Here is a 24,133-nt window from a genome sequence, read left to right as displayed (position 1 = left end):
CTGAAGATCTCACAACGCTGTGTACTACTCCCTTCACAGGAACTGAAGATCTCGTACAACGCGGTGTACTACTCCCTTCACAGAAACTGAAGATCTCGTACAATGCTGTGTACTACTCCCTTCACAGAAACTGAAGATCTCGTACAACGCTGTGTACTACTCCCTTCACAGAAACTGAAGATCTCGTACAACGCTGTGTACTACTCCCTTCACAGAAACTGAAGATCTCGTACAACGCTGTGTACTACTCCCTTCACAGAAACTGAAGATCTCGTACAACGCTGTGTACTACTCCCTTCACAGAAACTGAAGATCTCGTACAACGCGGTGTACTACTCCCTTCACAGAAACTTTGATACTGTTTTCTAATTTCAAAGTGACCCCAAACTTTTGAATGGTAGTGTATATATTTTAACAGTTCATAAAAACATTGGGTCATAACAGTCCCAGTACTATGAACAGTCTATTGACCAGAATAGAGTGGACCAGGCCTATAGAAGTATAGGTGGTGAACTTATATGGCACCTCGATCTCCTTCCTTCTCCTGGCATCTATGTCTTTGACTGACACTCCATACCAGGAGCACAGCACCCACAGACTGGCTGTCTTCATTATCTGTCGAGTTGCAACCAACGCCACGACACCCACCACAAAGCGGGAGCTGGCCAGGGCTAAGCCACCCAGTGTCAGTGCTGGCAGGGGTATGGGTAGCACCCCCTGGGGCTCAAACGTCTCCCCCAGCCTCTCATTTACCCAGTAGCCCACAGAACAGCCTGCACCCACCCCCAGGATGGTGGTGGTGTCCCCCCGCGTGGTGGTGTAATGGTCCAGCTCAGGGTAGGTGTAGCTCAGGAAGAGAGCCAGTACCAATGCCCCGATGGGGGAGAGTGGGGAGGTGAGCTGGAGCCGGTCGAAGGTTTCCCAGTATGGATAGGTGACCAACATTAATGTGGCTGAGATTAGAGCACCACAGATCACGTCCTGAAACCAGCAGGGAGTGGGAGTATATACATACATGTATGTTATACAATTTTGTAACTGCTTAGACAGATATATTAATAATTTATTGAAGGGTGATGTGGTCTTTATGGTGATGAAGTGCTAGTCTGAGTCAGAGGAGGCTGGTGGGAATAGCAATAAGAGGACAGCCTCATTGTAATGGCTGGAATGGAATTAATAGAAACAGAGTCATACATGTGGTTTCTATATGTTTGACACCGTTCCATGTCCTCCTATAGCTCCTCTCACCAGCTTCCTCTGGTTATCTCATATTTACTCCAAAAACTCTTTACAGGTCATTATGAACTACTTATTCTTATGTAAAGGCATGATGAGTGTCAAAGTGAAAGGCAGGTCCCCCTAGCTAAGAGTGCTAGCCAGACATACAGTATGAATAATACATCCTGCATTGGGTCTGAATGTTTTATACAGCACTTTATACAGTACTGTCGGGCAGAGCAGCAGAAGAGACTTACCAGAGCAGAATGCATGCCTGTGTACAGACGACTCAGACACACCAACACAGACAGCACCACCGCCACAAGAAGACCCACTTCAAACTGGAACTGTGGACAGAAAATAGAGGTACACACAAATCACACTCTGACGACAGGAGGTTGGTGGCACCTTAATCAGGGAGGACAGGCTTGTGGTAATGGCTGGAGTGGAATGGTATCAAACAGTTTCTATTCTTCCCCTCAGCAGCCTCCACTGACTCAGATGTGGGTACACACACAAACACACACACTACTCCAAAATACACAACATTCTGATAAAATACATTCTCTGATACTCTGATGAATTGTGGATATGATCTTAAAACCTCCTCAGCTTGGGACTGTCAGACTATGATGGTGGAAGCAAGAAACTCCCATCATCCCCCTAATCTTCTATCTGTCATCCATCTACATCCCCCTAAAACAACTACATCTTCTATCGGTCAACCATATACATCCCCCTAAGACAACTACATCTTCCATCTGTCATCCATCTACATCCCCCTAAGACAACTACATCTTCCATCTGTCAACCATCTACATCCCGCTAAGACAACTACATCTTCTATCTGTCATAGATCTACATCCCACCAAAGACAACTACATCTTCTATCTGTCAACCATCTACATCCCGCCAAGACAACTACATCTTCTATCTGTCATCCATCTACATCCCCCTAAGCAACTACATCTTCTGTCATCCATCTATTCTGCCACTTTGACTTATGGACTGCCTTAAAGACATTCTCTGTTTTTGCTCAACTGTCTCTGTCCATCTCCCCTTCCCTCTCCACCCTTTTAAATCATTTGCCCCATTTGTGTTTTTGTTTCCCTCCATTTCAATGACAGTGAAGAGAGCCTATGTCATGTATATTCATTGACCTCCTTTTCTCCTTTTCCCCTCCTTCCCTCCATGCTTCTATCTCTCTTTCATGTGTCTGTTCCTTTCCCTTGCAATTGGGGGGCTTTCAGAAGAAGTTAATGAAGAATGGACTCTGAATGGACACAAAGGATGTTGGGATGGAGGGGCCACTGTGATTGACTGTCCTGACCTTTCACCCCTCAGAACCTAAGAGATCGCCTCAGGCCATTCAGACCACTAAACATCTATAGCTATGTACCCTCTCAGAAACAGAAACTAAGTCACCACATGCATAGCTATGCATGCTCTCTCAGAATCAATGTCACCGCCGCAGGACACTACCACTGTATCTGAGGCTGGTGTTGTTTGAGTAGCTGGTTGATTGATTGTTCTGTGTGAGACAGAGAGAGAATAGAGAGAGAGAGAGCAGAGAGAGAGAGAGTAGAGAGAGAGAGCAGAGAGAGAGAGAGTGAAGAGAGATCGACAGTAATTTACTCTAGTCTATCAGAGGAACAAAGCAGCTGTGTGGGTGTGTCTGATGGTGACTGTTGGTGCCTGATGGTGACTGTTGGTGCCTGATGGTGAATGATGGTGACTGGCCACTCCGCCCCTCCCAGCACATTGCCAGGAAGGGCAGTCAGGGTCAGGACTCAGGGACTCAGGAGAGACAAGCCCCCTGAACAGAGATGCGTACACCTATTTCAGGTCCTTCAAATCTGCATACACTGAAGGTCTAGAGGCAAGTCGGGGGGTTTTCAGACAAGGCTGTACAGAGTCCGGCAAACTACACTGAACAAAAATATAAATACAACATTAAAGTGTTGGTCCCATGTTTCATGAGCTGAAATAAAAAATCCCTGAAATTTTCCATACGCACAAAAAAAATTCAAATATTGTGCACAAATGTGTTTACATCCCTGTTAGTGAGCATTGTAGGGAATAACTATGTTGGCACCAAACTCTCCATATTTATTTTACATCTATAGTTCTGTACAGGCCTTGTCCCAGGGGAATGAGCAAGTGATGAGTCTCCCCCAAGACTGAGTAGCAGAAGCTTGGCAGGGGACCCAAGAGGCTCAGGGTGCTGCATGGGCCTCACTTGAACCCTGGAAGGGGCGCTGAGGAGTAGGGTGAAGAAGATGGCGGTGGTGGCCATGACGTGGGTGGAGGGAAGGCCATACTCAGCATCCACACGCTTCTCCAGCTTCACCACTGGGGGCGATAGAGGGCGTGGCAGCTTCAGCACATCCTTCAGGGCCTGGCCGATGTACATCACCATCTGGAGGAGAGGAGAGAATGAGAAGAGAGAAGAGGAGGAGAATATAAGGGCAGAGGACAGGAAAAGAGGAGGCGGAGAGGAGGGTAAATCTTAATATTTTATTATTTTATTTCACTTGGTCCTGCATGTTGGAGCTCGGAGCCTAATATTTTCACTCTACCCTGCAATCACACCTGCAATTCTGCACATGTGACTATTAAACACGCTGAATCTGAATCTGAATAATATCGTACCCTGCCCCTGTTAACAGACCACCGATCATATCAATCTCACTGGTACTGTCCTCAGATCAACCTATACAGTGGGCCAACACATTAGGCTCGTTGTGTGGGCCAACACATTAGGCTCGTTGTGTGGGCCAACACATTAGGCTCGTTGTGTGGGCCAACACATTAGGCTCGTTGTGTGGGCCAACACATTAGGCTCGTTGTGTGGGCCAACACATTAGGCTCGTTGTGTGGGCCAACACATTAGGCTCGTTGTGTGGGCCAACACATTAGGCTCGTTGTGTGGGCCAACACATTAGGCTCGTTGTGGGGCCAACACATTAGGCTCGTTGTGTGGGCCAACACATTAGGCTCGTTGTGTGGGCCAACACATTAGGCTCGTTGTGTGGGCCAACACATTAGGCTCGTTGTGTGGGCCAACACATTAGGCTCGTTGTGTGGGCCAACACATTAGGCTCGTTGTGTGGGCCAACACATTAGGCTCGTTGTGTGGGCCAACACATTAGGCTCGTTGTGTGGGCCAACACATTAGGCTCGTTGTGTGGGCCAACACATTAGGCTCGTTGTGTGGGCCAACACATTAGGCTCGTTGTGTGGGCCAACACATTAGGCTCGTTGTGTGGGCCAACACATTAGGCTCGTTGTGTGGGCCAACACATTAGGCTCGTTGTGTGGGCCAACACATTAGGCTCGTTGTGTGGGCCACATCAAAGGAGTGGCAAGGCACCATCACATGAAGAGATGAGTTACAGATGATCCAGGTCATGAACAGATAGCAGCAGTGCAGATTTAGCTGAATGAATGAGAGTATTGATCGGACCCAGTGTCACTCTGGACTTTGATCAACATGGGAGGGTCGTGGGAAAGGGGAAATGGGCTGTTTCCCTTCTAAATCTGATATGTTATGCATGAAAGTATACATTTATTAATGCCGCGCAGTTACATGGTTAAGACAGAAACCACTCAAAGGGTAACAGTTTAGGCATTGATTAGGCATTGGTTTGGGGAAGGCTTAAGACAACATAATAAAAAACAACTGTCATGATGTGACAGCTTGCCAGAGCATTGTAAACTTAGTGGTGCAGTTGTCTAAGCAGTGTACTCCATGTCTGAGTGCATGGGCAATTGAGTGCATGGATGGGGGGGGGGGGTTCACTGAGGAAGGCATATCAACATTCTTTTCAAATGTCTGAAATCAAAGTTTATTTCTAGTGATCAGACTGGTTACAGGGGGAGGACACATACAGTAGGTGGTTTGAGTATGTAATACAGTATGTAATAGTATGTAATTGAGTATGTAATAAATGCTATGGTAAGTCCTGTCAATACAGCATGCTTTGGGAAGAGGACCAGAGTGGAGAGGGTCACAGTCTGTAATTCAGTGGTGTTAGTTATGATCATGAAGAAAAGATGTGTGTTACCCTGTAATAAGGTGCGTGTTGTGATCAACTAGAGGAGTGTGTGTGTGTGTGTGTGTGTGTGTGTGTGTGTGTGTGTGTGTGTGTGTGTGTGTGTGTGTGTGTGTGTGTGTGTGTGTGTGTGTGTGTGTGTGCGCGTGTGCGCGCGTGTCCGTGCGTGTTGGTGTTTACAGGTGGCTGGGGGTTCAGAGTTCACTTCCCAAGAGTACTGGAACGAAAGGCGGCCAAATGAGGTGTTGGCTTTAGGGATGATCAGTGAGATACACCTGCTGGAGCGCGTGCTACGGATGTGTGTTGCCATCGTGACCAGTGAACTGAGATAAGGCGGAGCTTTACCTAGCATGGACTTGTAGATGACCTGGAGCCAGTGGGTCTGGCGACGAATATGTAGCGAGGGCCAGCCGACTAGAGCATACAAGTCGCAGTGGTGGGTGGTATAAGGTGCTTTAGTGACAAAACGGATGGCACTGTGATAAACTGCATCCAGTTTGCTGAGTAGAGTGTTGGAAGCAATTTTGTAGATGACATCGCCGAAGTCAAGGATCGGTAGGATAGTCAGTTTTACTAGGGTAAGTTTGGCGGCGTGAGTGAAGGAGGCTTTGTTGCGGAATAGAAAGCCGACTCTTGATTTGATTTTCGATTGGAGATGCAGGAACATAGATGATCTATGAGTATTAATGATTCATTATTAGATGTTTATAACTCAGTAATAAACAGTTATAACACTGGTTGAAATTGTGGGATTGTTATACTGAGTAATTTAAGGACCCTCCTGTTCTGTTCTATTGCCTGTCCCATCACCCTGTAGCACCAGTCCACCTGAGCCCTGTGGTCCCTGTGGCCCATGTGGTCCCTGTGGCCCCTGTGGTCCCTGTGGCCTGGGGTGTCAGGACCAGGTCAGAGAGGGGTAAGGGGGACAGGGATGAAAGGCTGGGCCAGAGAGGGGTAAGGGGGACAGGGATGAAAGCCTGGGTCAGAGAGGGGTAAGGAGGCAGGGATGAAAGCCTGGGTCAGAGAGGGGTAAGGAGGCAGGGATGAAAGGCTGGGTCAGAGAGGGGTACGGAGGACAGGTATGAAAGGCTGGGTCAGAGAGGGGTAAGGAGGACAGGTATGAAAGGCTGGGTCAGAGAGGGGTAAGGGGGACAGGGATGAAAGGCTGGGTCATAGAGGGGTAAGGGGGCAGGGATGAAAGGCTGGGTCAGAGAGGGGTAAGGGGGACAGGGATGAAAGGCTGGGTCAGAGAGGGGTAAGGGGGACAGGGATGAAAGCCTGGGTCAGAGAGGGGTAAGGAGGCAGGGATGAAAGGCTGGGTCAGAGAGGGGTACGGAGGATAGGTATGAAAGGCTGGGTCAGAGAGGGGTAAGGAGGACAGGTATGAAAGGCTGGGTCAGAGAGGGGTAAGGGGGACAGGGATGAAAGGCTGGGTCAGAGAGGGGTAAGGGGGCAGGGATGAAAGGCTGGGTCAGAGAGGGGTAAGGGGTGAGAGGAGGTGAGGGAGAAGGAGAAGAAGAGCTTCATTGTCTCACACACTCTCTCTCTTACACACATGATGAACATGAGATTGTATGGGATGTTCAAGCAAGGCATCAGTCTGTGACACTGCTTTGGTATACCCTATCGGTGTGGGTATTTCCAGTTAAACATTTATTTTCTGTAATGAAACCGCAGGTGTGAATTTAATAGGTAGCAGTGGAAGAGAGAAAGAAATAAAATATTTATGTCTGGGAGGATGGTTTGAAGAGCAGAGAAGACTGTGTCTGCATCCGAAAGGGCACCCCAATCCCTATATAGTGGGCCTTATGGGCCCTGGTCAAAAGTAGGGGCCTATATAGTCCACTTATTTTGACCAGGTCACATTGGGCCCACTATATATGGAATATGGTTCCATTTGGTACCTTCTCTGTTCTTTAAACCATCCTAACTCACATAGATATTTTCTCTCTTTTGCAACCACAGGTGACTTACAGTCCAGATGTTGACAAGGCGTCTGCAGAGGAAGGGGTCCAGGTTCCAGTGTAAGCAAGGAGGGAAGGTGATGTAGAAGACCTCGTGACCCAGCCCGGCCGACACCAGGAACAGGAAGTATAGCAGCCGGTTCCTCACCTCATACTGGGGACTAGCAGACACCTGTGGGTGGGTACAGAGTTAGTAGTCTCTCTAGACAAACAGGTTGCCTCCTACAATATAAGATCAGGGATATCTGAGACTAGAAAAAGCGGGAAACCTTATTAATTACAGTAAATAGTTTTTGCCACTCATTCACAGTGTAAAAGCAGAGTAGTCGACAGTATGATAACAAAAAGGAGGCTCATTGCAGGTCATTGTCATTCCAATCATTTTCACTCCTCTGTAACCATATTCTGAACAAGATAACCACTTGTAGCCTCAAATGAACATATAGTGAAATTAACTATTTGTATATGGCCTCGGCTCGACCTGTACAACTTGTACAAGTTAGCAGGAGCAGACTCTCAATAGACCATGTAGCATTGTTATCGATTACAGCTTTTGGACAGCGTTGTCAGTTGAAGTCTTTATCTCACGAGTCACATGGATAGCCTATGAAATGCAATGAATGGCAGTTTACTTCTGATTTCAATTTAGAAAAATATTTTGTCTTTTGGAAAATGATTTGACAAACATGTTTTAGGCACTTCTATTTCCAGGAGTCACCATCAGGACCGTCAATGTGTGATGGAGGGAAAAGAGAAACAGAAGCACGTCTGATCCAGTTGTGACATCATCCTCATCCGCGCCAGCTTCATCGTGATGGTGTCGACAGAGATGTCAGCATAGCGAATAGCTCTGAAGCAACTCTGCACTATTTTGTTTGTTTATGTACTATTTTTTTACGTTATTAGCTCAATAATTGTTTTGTGTCATACACACAGCCGGGAAGAACTTTTGGATATTAGAGTGTGGATAACTCACCAGAACTTCTAGCATTACAACCCGGATTACGACTTCTCTGGAGCGGATCCCTTGTTTGCTCTCCCCAGAGCAATCTAACTTATTCCGGATGCTGACCCAAAACCACGCCGGAGAAGGAGAGGTACTCGAGGCGGTCTTCTGGTCTGACTTAAGAAGCATGCACACCACCCACCGCTCCTGAGTATTTTACACGCTAATGTCCAATCTCTGGATAATAAAATTGATGAGCTCAAGGCGATAGTTTCTTTTCAGAGAGACACCAGGGATTGTAACGTACTCTACTGCACGGAAAAATGGCTTTCTCAAGATATACTGTCTGACATGGTAAAACCAGTTGGTTTATCAGTACATCGCGCCGACAGGAACAAACATCTCTCTGGGAAGCAGAAGGGTGGAGGTATATGTTTTATGATTAATCACTTATGGTGTCACTGTTCTGTTCACCCGATCTAGAAAATCTCACAATTAAATGCAGAGCGTACAATCTCCTGAGAGAATTTTTGTCAATAATAGCAACTGCGGTCTATATCCTCTCCAAGCGGATACCACAAAGGCCCTCAAAGAACTTCACTGGACTTTATGCAAACTGGAATCCATATATCCTGAGGCTGCATTGTCACGTTCGCTGGAATAATTATCGGACCAAGCTGCAGCGCGATATGGTTTCCACATATTATTTATTAGAAACGCACAAAACAACAAAGAAAGAATGAAACAAACAACGAACTGTAACAATAACGTGTAACATACACTAACTCAAAACAATATCCCATAAAAATGTAAAAAATGCTCTTTATCTATTATCCCCAATTAGAGACAACGAGAGCCAGCTGCCTCTAATTGGGAATCATACCAAATACCAACATAGAAAAAATTAACTAGAACCCCACATAGAAAATAATAACTAGAAAACCCCTCAGTCACGCCTTGACCTACTATACCATAGAAAATAAGGGCTCTCTATGGTCAGGACGTGGCATGCATTTATTGTAGCTGGGGATTTGAACAAAGCACATTTTTGGAAAAGGGTCCCGAAATTCTATCAACATATGAATTGTTGTGCTCGCGCTGCTAAAACCCTCGACCATTGTTATACTACCTTCCAGAATGCATATAAGGCCCTCCCTCACCCTTCATTCATCAAATTGGACCAAAATTCCATCTTGCTCCTCCCCTCCTATAAGCAGAAACTCAAACAGGAAGCACCTGTGGTGAGGACTATTCAATGCTGGTCTGACCAATTGGAATCCACACTTCAAGATTGTTTTGATCACGTGGACTGGGATATGTTCAGAGTAGCTTCAGAAAATAATATTGACACATATACCGATACGGTGAATGAGTTTATCAGGAAATGCATAAGAGATGATGTACCCACTGTGACTATTAAAACCTACCCCAGCCAGAAACCGTGGACAGATTGGAGCATTCATGCAAAACTGAAAGCGTGAAACACCACATTTAACCAGGGCAAGAAGACTGGGAATATGGAAGAATACACACAGTGTAGTTATTTCCTCCACAAAGCAATCAAGCAGGCTAAACGTCGGTATAGGGACAAAGTTGAGTCCCAGTTCAAAGGCTCAGACACGAGACGTATGTGGCAGGTTCTACAGACAATCACAGATTATAAAGGGAAAACCAACCACGTCGCGGACACCGACGTCTTGCTTCCGGACAAGCTGAAAACCTTCTTCGCTCCATAGTACTGTGCCACCGACGCAGCCCGCTAATCAAGGACTGTGGGCTTGTCTTCTCTGTGGCCGACGTGAGTAAGACATTTAAGCGTGTTAACCCTTGCAAGGCTGATGGTATCCCTTGCCGTGTCCTCAGAGCATGCGCAGACCAGCTGTCTGGTGTGTTCACAGATATATTCAATCTCTCCCTATCCCAGTCTGTTGTCCCCACATGCTTCAAGATGACCACCATAGTCTCTGTACCTAAGAAAGCAAAGGTAACTGAACTAAATGACTATCGCCCAGTAGCACTCACCTCTGTCATCATGAAGTGCTTTGAGAGACTAGTCAAGGATCATATCACCTCTACCTTACCTGCCACCCTAGACCTGCTTCAATTTGCTTACCACCCCAACAGATCCACAGACAATGCAATTGCCACCACACTGCACACTGCCCTGTCCCATCTGGACAAGAGGCATACATATGTAAGAATGCTGTTCATTGACTATAGCTCAGCATTCAACAAAATAGTACCCTCCAAGCTCATCATCAAGCTCGAGGCCCTGTGTGAACCCCACCCTATTTAACTGGGTCCTGGACTTCCTGACAGGTCGCCCCCAGGTGGTGAAGGTAGGAAACCACACCTCCTCTTCGCTGATCCTCACCCCACAAGGGTGCATGCTCAGCCCCCTCCTGCACTCCCTGTTCACCCATGACTGCGTGGCCAAGCACGCCTCCAACTCAATCATCAAATTTGCAGACGACAGAACAGTAGTAGGCTTGATTACCAACAATGATGAGACCGCCTGTAGGGAGGAGGTGAGGGCTCTGGGAGTGTGGTGCCAGGAAAATAACCTCTCACTCAATGTCAACAATACTAAGGAGATGATTGTGAACTTCAGGAAACAGCAGAGGGAGCACCCCCCTATCCACATCAATGGGACAGCAGTGGAGAAGGTGGAAAGCTTCAAGTTCCTTCGCGTACACATCACTGACAAACTGAAATGGTCCACCCACACAGATAGTGTGGTGAAGAAGGCGCAACAGTGCCTCTTTAACCTCAGGAGGCTAAAGAAATGTGGCTTAAAACCTTAAACCCTTACAAACTTTTACAGATGCACAACCGAGAGCATCTTGTCGGGCTGTATCACTGCCTGGTACAGCAACTTCCCCGCCCACAAGTGCAAATCTCTCCAGAGGGTGGTGCGATCTGCCCAGTTCATTACTGGGGGCAAACTTTCCACCCTCCAGGACAGCTACAGCACCCGATGCCATAGGAAGGACAAAAATATCATCAAGGATATCAACCACCCGAGGCACTGCCTGTTCACCCCGCTATCATCCAGAAGGCAAGGTCAGTACAGATGCATCAAAGCTGGGACCGAGAGACTGAAAAACAGCTTCTATCTCAAGGCCTTCAGACTGCTAAACGGCCATCATTAGCACATCAGGAGTGGCTACCTATAGACATAGATTAGGAATCATTGGCCACTTTTAGAAATGGATCACTAGCCACTGTAATAATGTTCCATATCTAGCATTGCTCATCTCATATGTATTAACTGCACTCCACACTATTCTATAGTGTCTTAGTCATTTTTAAATTGTGTTGACATACTGCATCATCCATTTCATATGTATATACTGTATTGTATTCTATACTACACCACTGACTGTTAAACAGCCATCTCCAGCACATCAGAGGCTGCTGCCTATAGACATAGATTAGGAATCACTGGCCACTTTAAGGAAATGAAACACGAGCCACTTTAATAATGTCTCCGTATCTTCCATCACCCATCTCATATGTAAACTGTATTCTATACTGTTCTACGGTTTCTTAGTCACTTTAATTGTTTGTAAATATTGCATCACCCATCTCATATGTAAACTGTATTCTATACTGTTCTACGGTTTCTTAGTCACTTTAATTGTTTGTAAATATTGCATCACCCATCTCATATGTAAACTGTATTCTATACTGTTCTACGGTTTCTTAGTCACTTTAATTGTTTGTAAATATTGCATCACCCATCTCATATGTACATACTGTATTCTATACTATGTGACTGTATCTTAGTCACTTTAATTGTTTGTAAATATTCCATCACCCATCTCATATGTACATACTGTATTCTATACTGTTCTACGGTTTCTTAGTCACTTTAATTGTTTGTAAATATTGCATCACCCATCTCATATGTACATACTGTATTCTATACTATGTGACTGTATCTTAGTCACTTTAATTGTTTGTAAATATTCCATCACCCATCTCATATGTACATACTGTATTCTATACTGTTCTACGGTTTCTTAGTCACTTTAATTGTTTGTAAATATTGCATCACCCATCTCATATGTACATACTGTATTCTATACTATGTGACTGTATCTTAGTCACTTTAATTGTTTGTAAATATTCCATCACCCATCTCATATGTACATACTGTATTCTATACTGTTCTACGGTTTCTTAGTCACTTTAATTGTTTGTAAATATTGCATCACCCATCTCATATGTATATACTATATTCTATACTATGTGACTGTATCTTAGTCACTTTAATTGTTTGTAAATATTGCATCACCCATCTCATATGTATATACTGTATTCTATACTATGTGACTGTCTCTTAGTCCAATGCTGCTCTGACACATGTGTATATATGTTCTCAATCCTTTCCTTACTTAGATTTACATGTTTTTTGGGATATATGTTGTGAAACTGTTAGATATTACTGCACTGTCGGCGCTAGAAGCACAAGCATTTCGCTACACTGCAACCAATAAAATCTGATTTGATTTGAAGGCCTTCAGCGGTCCTCATCAGGTTGGAACTACTTTCGATATTGAATGTCTGTTGTATCTAAGTTTAAAGTAGCTTAAACAAAATAATAGCCTAGGCTAAATGCTCAAGTCAGGTCATAGGCTAACAAACTCCCCAAAACAAACACGGATGTTGGGTTGTTTGTTTCGACTACTCATAGCCTACTTGGTTTCATTCTTCAAAACAAATGCAATGAACAAGACTGCAAAATACCGTTTGGCCATCGGATAATCAATCTGCAAGCAATCTCTACCTTCAATCAAAGAAGGGTGGACTAACAAGCCTGTCGGAAGGTACAGGACCGCTGTCAGAACTGATCAGTTGGACGGGATTTTGATTTCCATAGGGGGCACGTATTTGTTTCATGGGCCAATTTTTTTCATGGGTTTTATAGTAAAGACATCTCCATTATTAAGAGTCTGTTGATACACCTGTGCATCAATCTAAGTAACATCAAAATATGTCAGTTTAAGCTCCAGATATCTGCATGGGCTGAGTCTCAATCCACTGCATCTGTATATGTCAGTTTAAGCTCCAGATATCTGCATGGGCTGAGTCTCAATCCACTGCATCTGTATATGTCAGTTTAAGCTCCAGATATCTGCATGGGCTGAGTCTCAATCCACTGCATCTGTATATGTCAGTTTAAGCTCCAGATATCTGCATGGGCTGAGTCTCAATCCACTGCATCTGTATATGTCAGTTTAAGCTCCAGATATCTGCATGGGCTGAGTCTCAATCCACTGCATCTGTATATGTCAGTTTAAGCTCCAGATATCTGCATGGGCTGAGTCTCAATCCACTGCATCTGTATATGTCAGTTTAAGCTCCAGATATCTGCATGGGCTGAGTCTCAATCCACTGCATCTGTATATGTCAGCCTTCCACATCTGCAGTGGAAGGTGGCTGAGCTACAGCGGTGTTTGTCAGACCATGAGACATCCCGAAAATTGGTCTTCTCGCAAAACTGTCTGTAGTGTTCGAACGGTTACAAATTAATATGACCACTCTGTGGAAAGATGAGACTCTCACGAACAAGATGGCCATCTCCATTTTTCTCTATGACCCCCATAAGCTCCATGGACTCATCTAAAGTTAACCGGGTACCAGTTAAAAAATTGTATGAAAGTATGGAGGTAGTTTTGTGCCAAATAAAAAAAGGGGTTAAATATGTGTCCAAAAAACGTTCATATTTCCTGAGCTTTCTTATATCTCCTAGATATAGGACAGACACTTAAAAAAACTAATTTCTTATGGTTTGTTTTTTGTATGGTCTGTTTTGCCATTTATGAATGTGTTCTGTATTGCTTCCTATTGGATATAATAGGAAAGGCAAAATTCAAAATGTTATGAAATTACGTGTTAAAAACATTTTTCATACGTATAGGGGTCCTAAAATTCATTTAAAAAATAGCTAAAGGATTCACCATCTTAATAAAACAGTTCAATATATTAGCCGAGTAACGTGGCATGAACACAACCAGTCAATATGTTTGTTTTCATCTGATTGTCAAACAAATCGGCGGCACATAAGTTTTGAAGTTTGGAGAAGCTTACAACTTATTCTACCATTTCTACCAATCTGTGCGCCAGTTATGATTTTCATACATGCATTTTTGTTGATCGGGTTCATTTCAATAATAATGTTTTCATTTCTCAATATCATTATGACTTGGTTAATCATAAAATCTGAATTTATCTGAATTATTAAAGTTCAAATGTAACTACTGTGAGAGCACCAGCCCTTGCCACATGAACACATTGATTCAACCTCTCTTTCGTGTCATCTGAGATTCCCAAAGATTGGAAAGCAGCTGCGGTCATCCCTCTCTTCAAAGGGGGGGACACTCTTGACCAAAACTGCTACAGACCTATATCTATCCTACCCTGCCTTTCTAAGGTCTTCGAAAGCCAAGTCAACAAACAGATTACCGACCATTTCAATTCCCACCATACCTTCTCCGCTATGCAATCTGGTTTCAGAGCTAGTCATGGGTGCACCTCAGCCACTCTCAAGGTCCTAAACGATATCTTAACCTCCATCAATAAGAAGCAATACTGTGCAGCCATATTCATTGACCTGGCCAAGGCTTTCAACTCTGTCAATCACCACATCCTCATCGGCAGACTCGATAGCCTTGGTTTCTCAAATGATTGCCTTGCCTGGTTCACCAACTACTTCTCTGATAGAGTTCAGTGTGTCAAATCGGAGGGCCTGTTGTCCGGGCCTCTGGCAGTCTCTATGGGGGTACCACAGGGTTCAATTCTTGGACCGACTCTCTTCTCTGTATACATCAATGATGTCGCTCTTGTTGCTGGTGAGTCTCCGACCTCTACGCAGACGACACCATTCTGTATACTTCTGGCCCTTCTTTGGACACTGTGTTAACAACCCTCCAGACGAGCTTCAATGCCATACAACTCTCCTTCCATGGCCTCCAATTGCTCTTAAATACAAGTAAAACTAAATGCATGCTCTTCAATCGATCGCTGCCTGCACCTGCCCACCCGACCAATATTACTACTCTGGACGGTTCTGACTTAGAATATGTGGACAACTACAAATACCTAGGTGTCTGGTTAGACTGTAATCTCTCCTTCCAGACTCACATCAAACATCTCCATTCCAAAGTTAAATCTAGAATTGGCTTCCTATTTCGCAACAAAGCACCTTTCACTCATGCTGCCAAACATACCCTCGTAAAACTGACCATCCTACCGATCCTCGACTTTGGCGATGTCATTTACAAAATAGCCTCCAATACCCTACTCAATAAATTGGATGCAGTCTATCACAGTGCCATCCGTTTCGTCACCAAAGCCTCATATACTATCCACCACTGCGACCTGTACGCTCTCGTTGGCTGGCCCTCGCTTCATACTCGTCGCCAAACCCACTGGCTCCAGGTCATCTACAAGACCCTGTAAGGTAAAGTCCCCCCTTATCTCAGCTCGCTGGTCACCATAGCAGCACCCAACTGTAGAACGCACTCCAGCAGGTATATCTCTCTGGTCACCCCAAAAACCAATTCTTCCTTCCAGTTCTCTGCTGCCAATGACTGGAACGAACTACAAAAAACTCAAACTGGAAACACTTATCTCCCTCACTAGCTTTAAGAACCAGCTGTCAGAGCAGCTCACAGATTACTGCACCTGTACATAGCCCACCTATAATTAAGCCCAAACAACTACCTCTCCCCCTACTGTATTTATTTATTTTGCTCCTTTGCGCCCCATTATTTCTATCTCTACTTTGCACATTCTTCCACTGCATATCTACCATTCCAGTGTTTTACTTGCTATATTGTATTTACTTCGCCACCATGGCCTTTTTTTTGCCTTTTCCTCCCTTATCTCACCTCATTTGCTCACATTGTATATAGACTTATTTTTCTACTGTATTATTGACTGTATGTTTGTTTTACTCCATGTGTAACTCTGTGTTGTTGTATGTGTCGAACTGCTTTGCTTTTTTGTAAATGAGAACGTGTTCTCAACTTGCCTACCTGGTTAAATAAAGGTGAAATACAAATAAATGAATTAATACATTTGATACACAGTGATCCAATGGCAGCTAAAGAAATGAGCGCATGCATGGAGCTCAGAGATGGCCTATAGACCAATGTAGCAGTGGGCCTATAACTTCCATGGTCAACAAAATAAAAAATACATAAAGCCGATAAATAAATACATTATTTACAAAAAATCGCATTCATTTCTCTACTCCAGCTGTCTGCCTCTCTTTTCATCTTTCTTGACTTGAACTATCCCTAGCGAAGTGCAACATTGTATCAAATCAATCAACTGGGTCCTGCACACCAGCAAACTTGCAATATTGTATCAACTAGCCTATTCCGGGCCTTCAAAAATGTCCAGTGAGTTCAAGACAGACAGCTGTTTTTAGGAAAGGTTTTCAGGTATTTTAAGAGCTTTCCACTGAATATATGGGCTCGTCAGATCATGATATTTTGCCCCTTACACCGAGGCTTGGCAATTAGTCCACAAACATTTCCCTCTGCATTTCCCTTTTAAGCCTATTGGATGTGCTATTCAAAAAGTAAGTTATCTTCACAGGTTCTTCAAAAATAATTCCAGTATCCGAACAGTGCACTGTGCATCCGTCAACTTTCCTTCAATTTGCATGGCTGAAAAACTATGTCAACGAAGAAAGCATCCGAGTGAGCAAAACAGCACCCCTATGTTTTACAATATGTAACCCATGTATTTGATGCTGTCAGGCCAAAAAGAGTATGACATGCCATAATCTTTTTGATCAGACAGCATCAGATACATGGGCTACACGTTTTTTTTTTAAATTCTGTATTTATTTAACCTTTACTTAACTCGGCAAATCAGTAAAGAACTAATTCTTATTTACAATGACAGCCTACCCTTGCCAAACCCGGACAATGCTGGGACAATTGTGCGCCACCCTATGGAGCTCCCAATCACAGCCTGATGTGATACAGCCTGGATTCAAACCAGGGACTGTAGTGATGCCTCTTGTACTAAGATGCTGTGCCTTAGACCACTGCGCCACTCGGGAGCAAACTGAGACAGAGGGTTGCAGTTTAGTTTGTTCGGATGCTTTATATGATGATGAGTCCCTCTGTTGGTGTGTGTTTCAGTCATATAAATGGTCAATTTTGGATGGGCAAGGAGGTATGGAATAGAGGCTATACCTTCTCAAGGCCTGCCCATAAAGCCAGCCCTTAATGCCAGCCCTGGGAAGGTAGCCTATAGCCCACTGGGCACATGCATCAATTCAAAATCTATTTTTATTTTTACATTTGGTTAAATTATCAACTAACCTGGATTAAAAACGTAAAATCTACAAAACAATTACCATGTCATTGGATTTACAGTAGGTTAAGAGTTAAGAGTTAGGTGACAAAATACAAAATGATCCAATCAGTTTTCCACTTTGATTCAACGTCATCGCATTACATTTTGGGGTTGAAATGACCTGGAAACAACATTGATTCAACCAGTTTTTGCCCAGTGGGAGCCTGCCTACCTTCTTCTGTTTCTTCAACTCAATAACTCAAACTCTCATAGAAAAGTTTACACTTACACCAACACTGTATTCATTTTCCTTGTGTTTGTCATTTGAGTTGCTGTCCTTTTCATTGGTAATAACGTGTCCATTACCGCACCGCAGTCGAGCAAGTTGGTGAGGTGTTTCTGCGTCTATGAGCGGCGTATCCCGCGGAGGGTGCACCCAGTTTCCGTTCTGATGCGAGGCTTCGATGAGGAACAGACCGCATGCCCTCTGGAACTTGGCCACAAGCTCCGAACCATGCAGATATTTAAGCAGTTTGAGCATCGCAACTCTCTCAATAGTAGCATATGAGGTGTATGAGAACAGACAGACAGGTACAGACTAAGACAGAGCGCACCCTTGGACTCATCCCACACAGAGGTGTGTTTTCTGTGCGTGCAGGTGCGGTTTGGCAGGTGTGTGTGTGGGATACGCCAGGAGCACCGAACTGTCATAAAGCCAGACAAATTCACCGACCTTTAGACTACGTGAAAAGATCAACCACTATTTTTTAAACCCTTATATTCACTTTTTTTTATTTTTATAGTCAATGTATTCTAATAGTCTATAACAATCGGCCTATAATTTTGAGATAACAATGTAGCCTGTGTTTATCTGCAGGTCCTGCGTGTGTGTTGCGTGTGCGCGCGTTTGTGTGCGCGCGTGTGTGTCTTTCTTTGTTTCTTACTTTTAAGTATTTTGTTCAACATATAGCCCAATGAGGCCAAATGGGCTTAAGGTTATGCTATATACCTTTATTCAATAAGTGATATTGAACCTGAAGACTTAATGGGTCAAATAAAATAAGTATCTACTTTAGGCCTTATACAGAATAATAAGTCTGCAATATTCCCAAAACGGGATAAACTGCAAGGTGCAAATTGCCTATGTCGGTGTAGGTTATAGTCTTTGCTAGGTAAAGTCCCACATTGGTCACCATAGCAACACCAACCCATTAGCACGCTCTCAAGCAGGTATATTTCACTGGTCATCCCCAAAGCCAAAACCCCCCTTGGCCACCATTCCTTCCAGTTCTCTGCTGCCAATGACAGGAACTAATTGTAAAAATTACTGAAGCTGGAGACTTATTCTCCCTCTCTAACTTTAAGCATCAGCTGTCAGAGCAGCTTACTGATCACTGTACCTGTACACAGCCAATCTGTAAATAGCACACCCAACTACCTCATCCCCATATTGTTATATATCTTTTTTTTCGTTGCTCTTTTTTCTTGGCCAGGTCGCAGTTGTAAATGAGAACTTGTTACCTGGTTAAATAAACGTGGGGGTGGGGGGCGACAAAAAAAGTTTGCGATTGTTTTAGTTTTTTTTTTACATGACATAAGTGTTTGGGGTGAAATAAAAACATGTTACCGAGAATATTGTTATTTCTGTTTTATTGTAAGTGCAAAATTGTCCTCTGTAGTGCTCGTTAGGACATACGTTACATTACAACACAGTTTCTAAATCAAGAGGCGCAACATCGCGAGACTTCCGGAAAAGCTTGGGAAACAGTCCAAACAGAACAGGCCAGGGGTTTGAGAAGTCAATGGGGGAAGCGAACAGTTTTCTCGATCTCTAAAGGCACATCCTAGATTCGAGCCAATGTTTTAAGTAGTTGAACTCCAACATCGTGAAAGTGACAAATTGACACGTTTTCATTTTCGTCAAAACAACTTTATATTGAAAGCGTGCCTTTGATTTGACTGTCTGCACAAGCGCAGATTGGCGCGAGACAACCATTAGGATGAAGTGTTTCTACGCATGACGTCGCCTACAAGTGTGATCAGCCTATCTTCATACTGGACGTCTTTGATTACAGTCAATAGGTACAGTAGATAAAACACATAGTTGTGGCATCTGGAAGTCCACTACAGAGGATATTTCTTGATAACCTCGTATTTAGCGTTCTCATTTAATGTGCTTTTTTTTTACACAGTCCTGACACCTCACTTAACTGTTGCTGAGATTTACACTTAGGCCTACCAGAAACAATTTGAATATCAAACTCATAAAAAGTATCATCAATAATTAGCCCACACGCACTTCTTTTCAAATGTCCATCACATGTTTTAATTTTAATGGTAGACACGTTTTTTTAGAACCAGGAAGTTAAAGTTTTCAAAGTCACACCCCCACACATACGATATCACTGAAAAGCCCAGAATGTCCTCTCAAATGGACAACAGGACTTATACAGTAGCTTGTGTGGCCTCAGAGATGCGGACCAAGAACGGATGACCACTGGAGAGGACAAAAATGAAGGAGGATATTAAACAAAACAATAAGAGCACATATTATATGAACACAGTTTATGTCACAGTGGACCTTTCAACTTTGCCTTTTTGACAGAGTCTATCGTTTGAACTCATGAGATGTTTTGATTTAATTATGGCGCATCCCTTCTAAATGGCATGATGGCGGCGGACTTTGTTATCTCTACATCGCCTCTCGTTCTGACTCCCAGAGAGGGCTGAAAACAGTGTCTATTGTCCTCCCCTATCAACCCGGGCGGTTTCGATCAACCGAGAGGAAAGATAACAACCATGAACTGTGTGTCGATCGTCGCCTTACTGTCTCCTCTCTCTGCGGGCTGAGCATAGATCACTCCGGTGGATTAACCCCAACCCTCGCATCGAAGGGTCATCACGAGCATTACATCACCGATTCCCACACCCCGAAGCGTAAAATGATACCCATTTCATATTTAACGAGCGGATCTGAACACTGGTGATGACGGGTGACGCCTGGATTTAATTTTTTGACGTCGTGGGGATTATCCAAATATATCAACAATATCAACGTAGGCTATACAATTCATCAACGAGATGATGGCGCTTTTATGAACGGGAGATAGACGAACACTGTTATCTACATCTCTGCCTGTAGGCTCCTTTGTCTTCGTAGAGAATGTGAATGGCGAGAGATGACATGGCAGAGGTAGATTCAGCATCCAGTGGAGCGGAACCCACGCGCGGGCTGGAGATAGCGTTCCCATACGAGGAGTATGAATGCAAAATATGTTACAATTATTTCGACCTTGACCGTCGCGCACCCAAGATTTTAGAATGCTTGCATACATTTTGCGAGGAGTGCCTGAACACTCTCCATCTCCGCGAGGAGCGTCCATGGCGAATCAGCTGCCCTATATGTCGCCACAGGACGCCCGTGCCGGACTATCGGATACAAAACCTGCCCAATAATACCAAGGTAACGGAGGATTTCCCATTGTACATTGACTCTGACCCTCTGCCTCAGGATGCCTTGCCCCTCTACCCTCCTCCGTTGCACCCCGCACTCGTCGCCCTCAGGCGCGAGGAGGCATCGGGGGCGTCCACGAGCCAAGCTACCCCCTCCACCACCTTGTCCACCGCTACTACCCTCTCCCAGGACTCCGTGCGCTATGACAGCTGTCAGAGCTGCAAGCGGGTTGCCCTGACTACGGGCTGTGTGTGTGTGATATTCTCCTTTCTGTCCATGCTGGTTCTGCTCTTCATGGGCCTGATCTTCGTGCACAGTCACAGCAACCCGCCCTCGCCCGCGGGCCCCATTTGCCTGTCTGTGGCCAGCATCCTAGCCATGTTCTCGGTGGTCGTCACGTGGCTGATCTGCTGGTTAAAATATAGACCAGATCACGAGTCAGGCCGCTCGTCTGGAACGAATAGGAGGAACGCCTGATGATGAAGATGCTAATCATGATGATAATGTGATGTGTGTGTGATTACGTAAATACTGCTGTATACTAGCATAATGTCCCTCCCTCCCTTCACTTGTTGTTGTTGAAATAAACATTGTCCAGAATGGCCTTTTAACAGTAGGATATAGCAAGCACCATGTAAACTCCTTCATCTGCTTATTGAGTACTAAGCCTACAGTAGCCTACCATTGATACATTCATACAGGCACTTGTATGTCTACCTATGGCAGGTTTCTATGATGATGGGTAACCTTGCCTGAGACCTAAATGAACTGCCTGTCGCTCCCAGAACGGACTGGTTGATTGCTGGTTGATTGAGTTGAGGACTGTGGTTTGATAACAGTTTCCTGAAAAGTATACATCACTATGCCTCTCACTGCATGAAAACCTGTCCTCCCTCCCATGCATCTCAAAGACGCACCTGCCCATGTTATTGTAGTGTGGGCTACACAATTCCACATGAATAGTTTGAGATTTTGTATCATGCCTATAACATGCCCACTCATTTGAGAAGTCACTAATATATGTAATTGACAAGTCACTCATGTAAGATGTGTAAATAGTACAGTGTCTGTGAAGATATGAGAGGTGTCCTTACCGCTATTTAAATTGACATGGTGTTTAGGTTACCAAGAATAGTTCTAGAGAACAGGTGCTTGCTACATTCCTATTTTAAAAGGTCTCCGTTTGTAGGCCTACTGTACACATGTGTACATCCCCCTGGCCTTTCTGTGCCTGGGTAGTCAGATCATCATCATCTTCCAGGCCTCTGAAAGTATCCTCTTCCCTTCCTCCTGCCTGTCGACTGATCATTGCCACCGGTCTGACAGACAGTGAAGGTGAAAGCTAGGTTCCTTCCCACCATATTGCTTTGAGTCTTGTTGTCATTCACTTCAGATCATTGATGAGAACCTTGAAGAAGGGAGTAGGCATTTCCTCCATTTTCGATTGAGGCGCTAATTTACCCCTCTCTTTAGGTGGTTGAAGATGCACTCCAGGATCTAAAGCACAGCAAATTCCTAACATATGGCACACATGTGATTTGTAACAGTCACAGGAAATAGATGACATTCTACACAATTGGATGACGTAGTAGGCTACACAAAAACAGATCCGTTTCGGCTGGTGAGCACCACTTTCAAAACTCCTGGCTGAAATGATACAAAAGCTCTGGAGTGCATCTTTAATTGCCATGTGCTTGACAGGTTTCCAAAGCAAACAGATTCCTCTGGCCTGTTGCCTGTGTAACCGATGTGAAATGGCTAGCTAGTTAGCGGGGTGCGAGCTAATAGCGTTTCAATCGGTGACGTCACTCAGTCTCAGACCTTGAAGTAGTTGTTCCCCTTGCTCTGCAAGGGCCGCAGCTTTTGTGGAGCGATGGGTAACGATGGGAGGCAGTTGTTGATGTGTGCAGAGGGTCCCTGTTTCGAGCCCAGGTAGGGGCAAGGAGAGGGACGGAAGCTAAACTGTTACGCCTGTATGGTCGGGGATCATCAGGGCCATATTGAGAGAGTTGCCATGAGGATGGAGTAGGGTCCTCAAGGTCTGAGGCACAGTTTTTGCAATGCCTATGGAACTGAGAGACTAAAATGAGAGGGATTGGATTTGTCAATATTAGTCAATAGACCAGGGGCATTGAAATCAGGGCCTGCTGTGCTGCACTGGTTTCCCTATAATCAGAGACTGATGGTTGGACTCTCAGTACAATCAATGATATTAATCAAACACTTAACTACTATAGAAGGATAAATAATCCCAACAGTACTACTGTAGACCACAAGGCTTATATTTACACAGCCCTGAAGCAATTTAGTTTTGTATTTACTTTCTACTGTACGTGCTCTGTGTAGAACAGACACTGTTGGGCCCTCTTCCTAAAGACGTGTCTTTTAGGATTCACATAAATAATATTCACATAGGAGATGGCTGGGATATACGCAAGTTATGTTTAAGTACTTACTGCCCTAACAAATTCACTTTAACATTGCCTCACAACCAAACATGATTATGGGCCTGAGCTCTAAAGATGGCCACACCTGCTTCAATCAACCTGTTAGACTGTCAGTATAACCTTTAGAAGATGCACTTTCACCCTCTTATTTGACACAAGTAAAGAGTTTATATACTGTATATGGTCTATTATTGTATTCATTAATTATGAATTTTAAAAAGAAAAGTTGGATGTTTTTGAGTTTGTTGAAAACGTTGTTGTTGTTAAGGTACTAAAATGTATTTGCACAGATAAATGTTAGATATGTGCTGTTTAACACAGTTCAGTATTAAATAAAACAGTACAGTTTTGTGCAATGATCCTTTCTCTTAAAACGTTGAAATTAGACATGATGATAGGCATGTCAGTAAAGAATACATAGGGAAAGGTTAGAATGTTGGCAATGATGCCCTTTACCTACTTCCCCAGAATCAGACTTGTGGATACCATTTTTATGTCTGTGTCCAGTATAAAGGAAGGTAGAGGCACAATGACTGGAGGTCAATGGGTATCTGCTAGCACTAGTAGATTTTGTATTTAACCTTCATTTAACTAGGCAAGTCAGTTAAGAGCAAATTATTACCTACCTGGAACCAAAAAGGGTTATCCTATAGGGACAACCAAATAACATTTTAAGTTATAGATTGCACATAGAGCATTCGCTGTATCAACATTCATACTGTCAT

At 44.0% G+C, this 24,133-nt stretch overlaps 2 protein-coding genes and 1 long non-coding RNA gene across 3 annotated transcripts; 2 read left to right on the top strand and 1 right to left on the bottom strand.

Moving 5' to 3' along the window:
• Positions 1–22: 22 nt before the first annotated feature.
• On the bottom strand, positions 23–18,168 carry LOC118374414 (sphingosine-1-phosphate phosphatase 2-like). Its single transcript, XM_035760830.2, has 5 exons — positions 17,797–18,168; positions 7,248–7,409; positions 3,458–3,637; positions 1,476–1,565; positions 23–981 (listed from the first exon to the last, which is right to left on the bottom strand). Exons 1-5 carry the CDS (start codon positions 18,046–18,048, stop codon positions 436–438), a joined length of 1,230 nt encoding a protein of 409 aa, XP_035616723.1. The 5' UTR covers positions 18,049–18,168; the 3' UTR covers positions 23–435.
• Positions 3,596–12,742, top strand: LOC118374415 (uncharacterized). Its single transcript, XR_004823603.2, has 3 exons — positions 3,596–3,720; positions 7,239–7,415; positions 7,933–12,742. It is a non-coding gene; the product is annotated as an uncharacterized LOC118374415 (long non-coding RNA).
• Positions 18,169–19,276: 1,108 nt separating the features above from the next.
• Positions 19,277–21,582, top strand: LOC127927875 (E3 ubiquitin-protein ligase RNF182-like). The gene has a single exon (XM_052514668.1). The coding sequence runs from the start codon at positions 20,677–20,679 to the stop codon at positions 21,436–21,438; it is 762 nt and encodes a 253-aa protein (XP_052370628.1). The 5' UTR covers positions 19,277–20,676; the 3' UTR covers positions 21,439–21,582.
• The last annotated feature ends 2,551 nt before the right edge of the window (positions 21,583–24,133 follow it).

Source organism: Oncorhynchus keta, chromosome 1 (assembly GCF_023373465.1).
Source record: "Oncorhynchus keta strain PuntledgeMale-10-30-2019 chromosome 1, Oket_V2, whole genome shotgun sequence".
In the NCBI taxonomy this organism is placed as follows: Eukaryota; Metazoa; Chordata; class Actinopteri; order Salmoniformes; family Salmonidae; genus Oncorhynchus; species Oncorhynchus keta.
The sequence above is the reverse complement of the archived record's forward strand: the minus strand, read 5'-3'. Positions and strand labels throughout refer to the sequence as shown.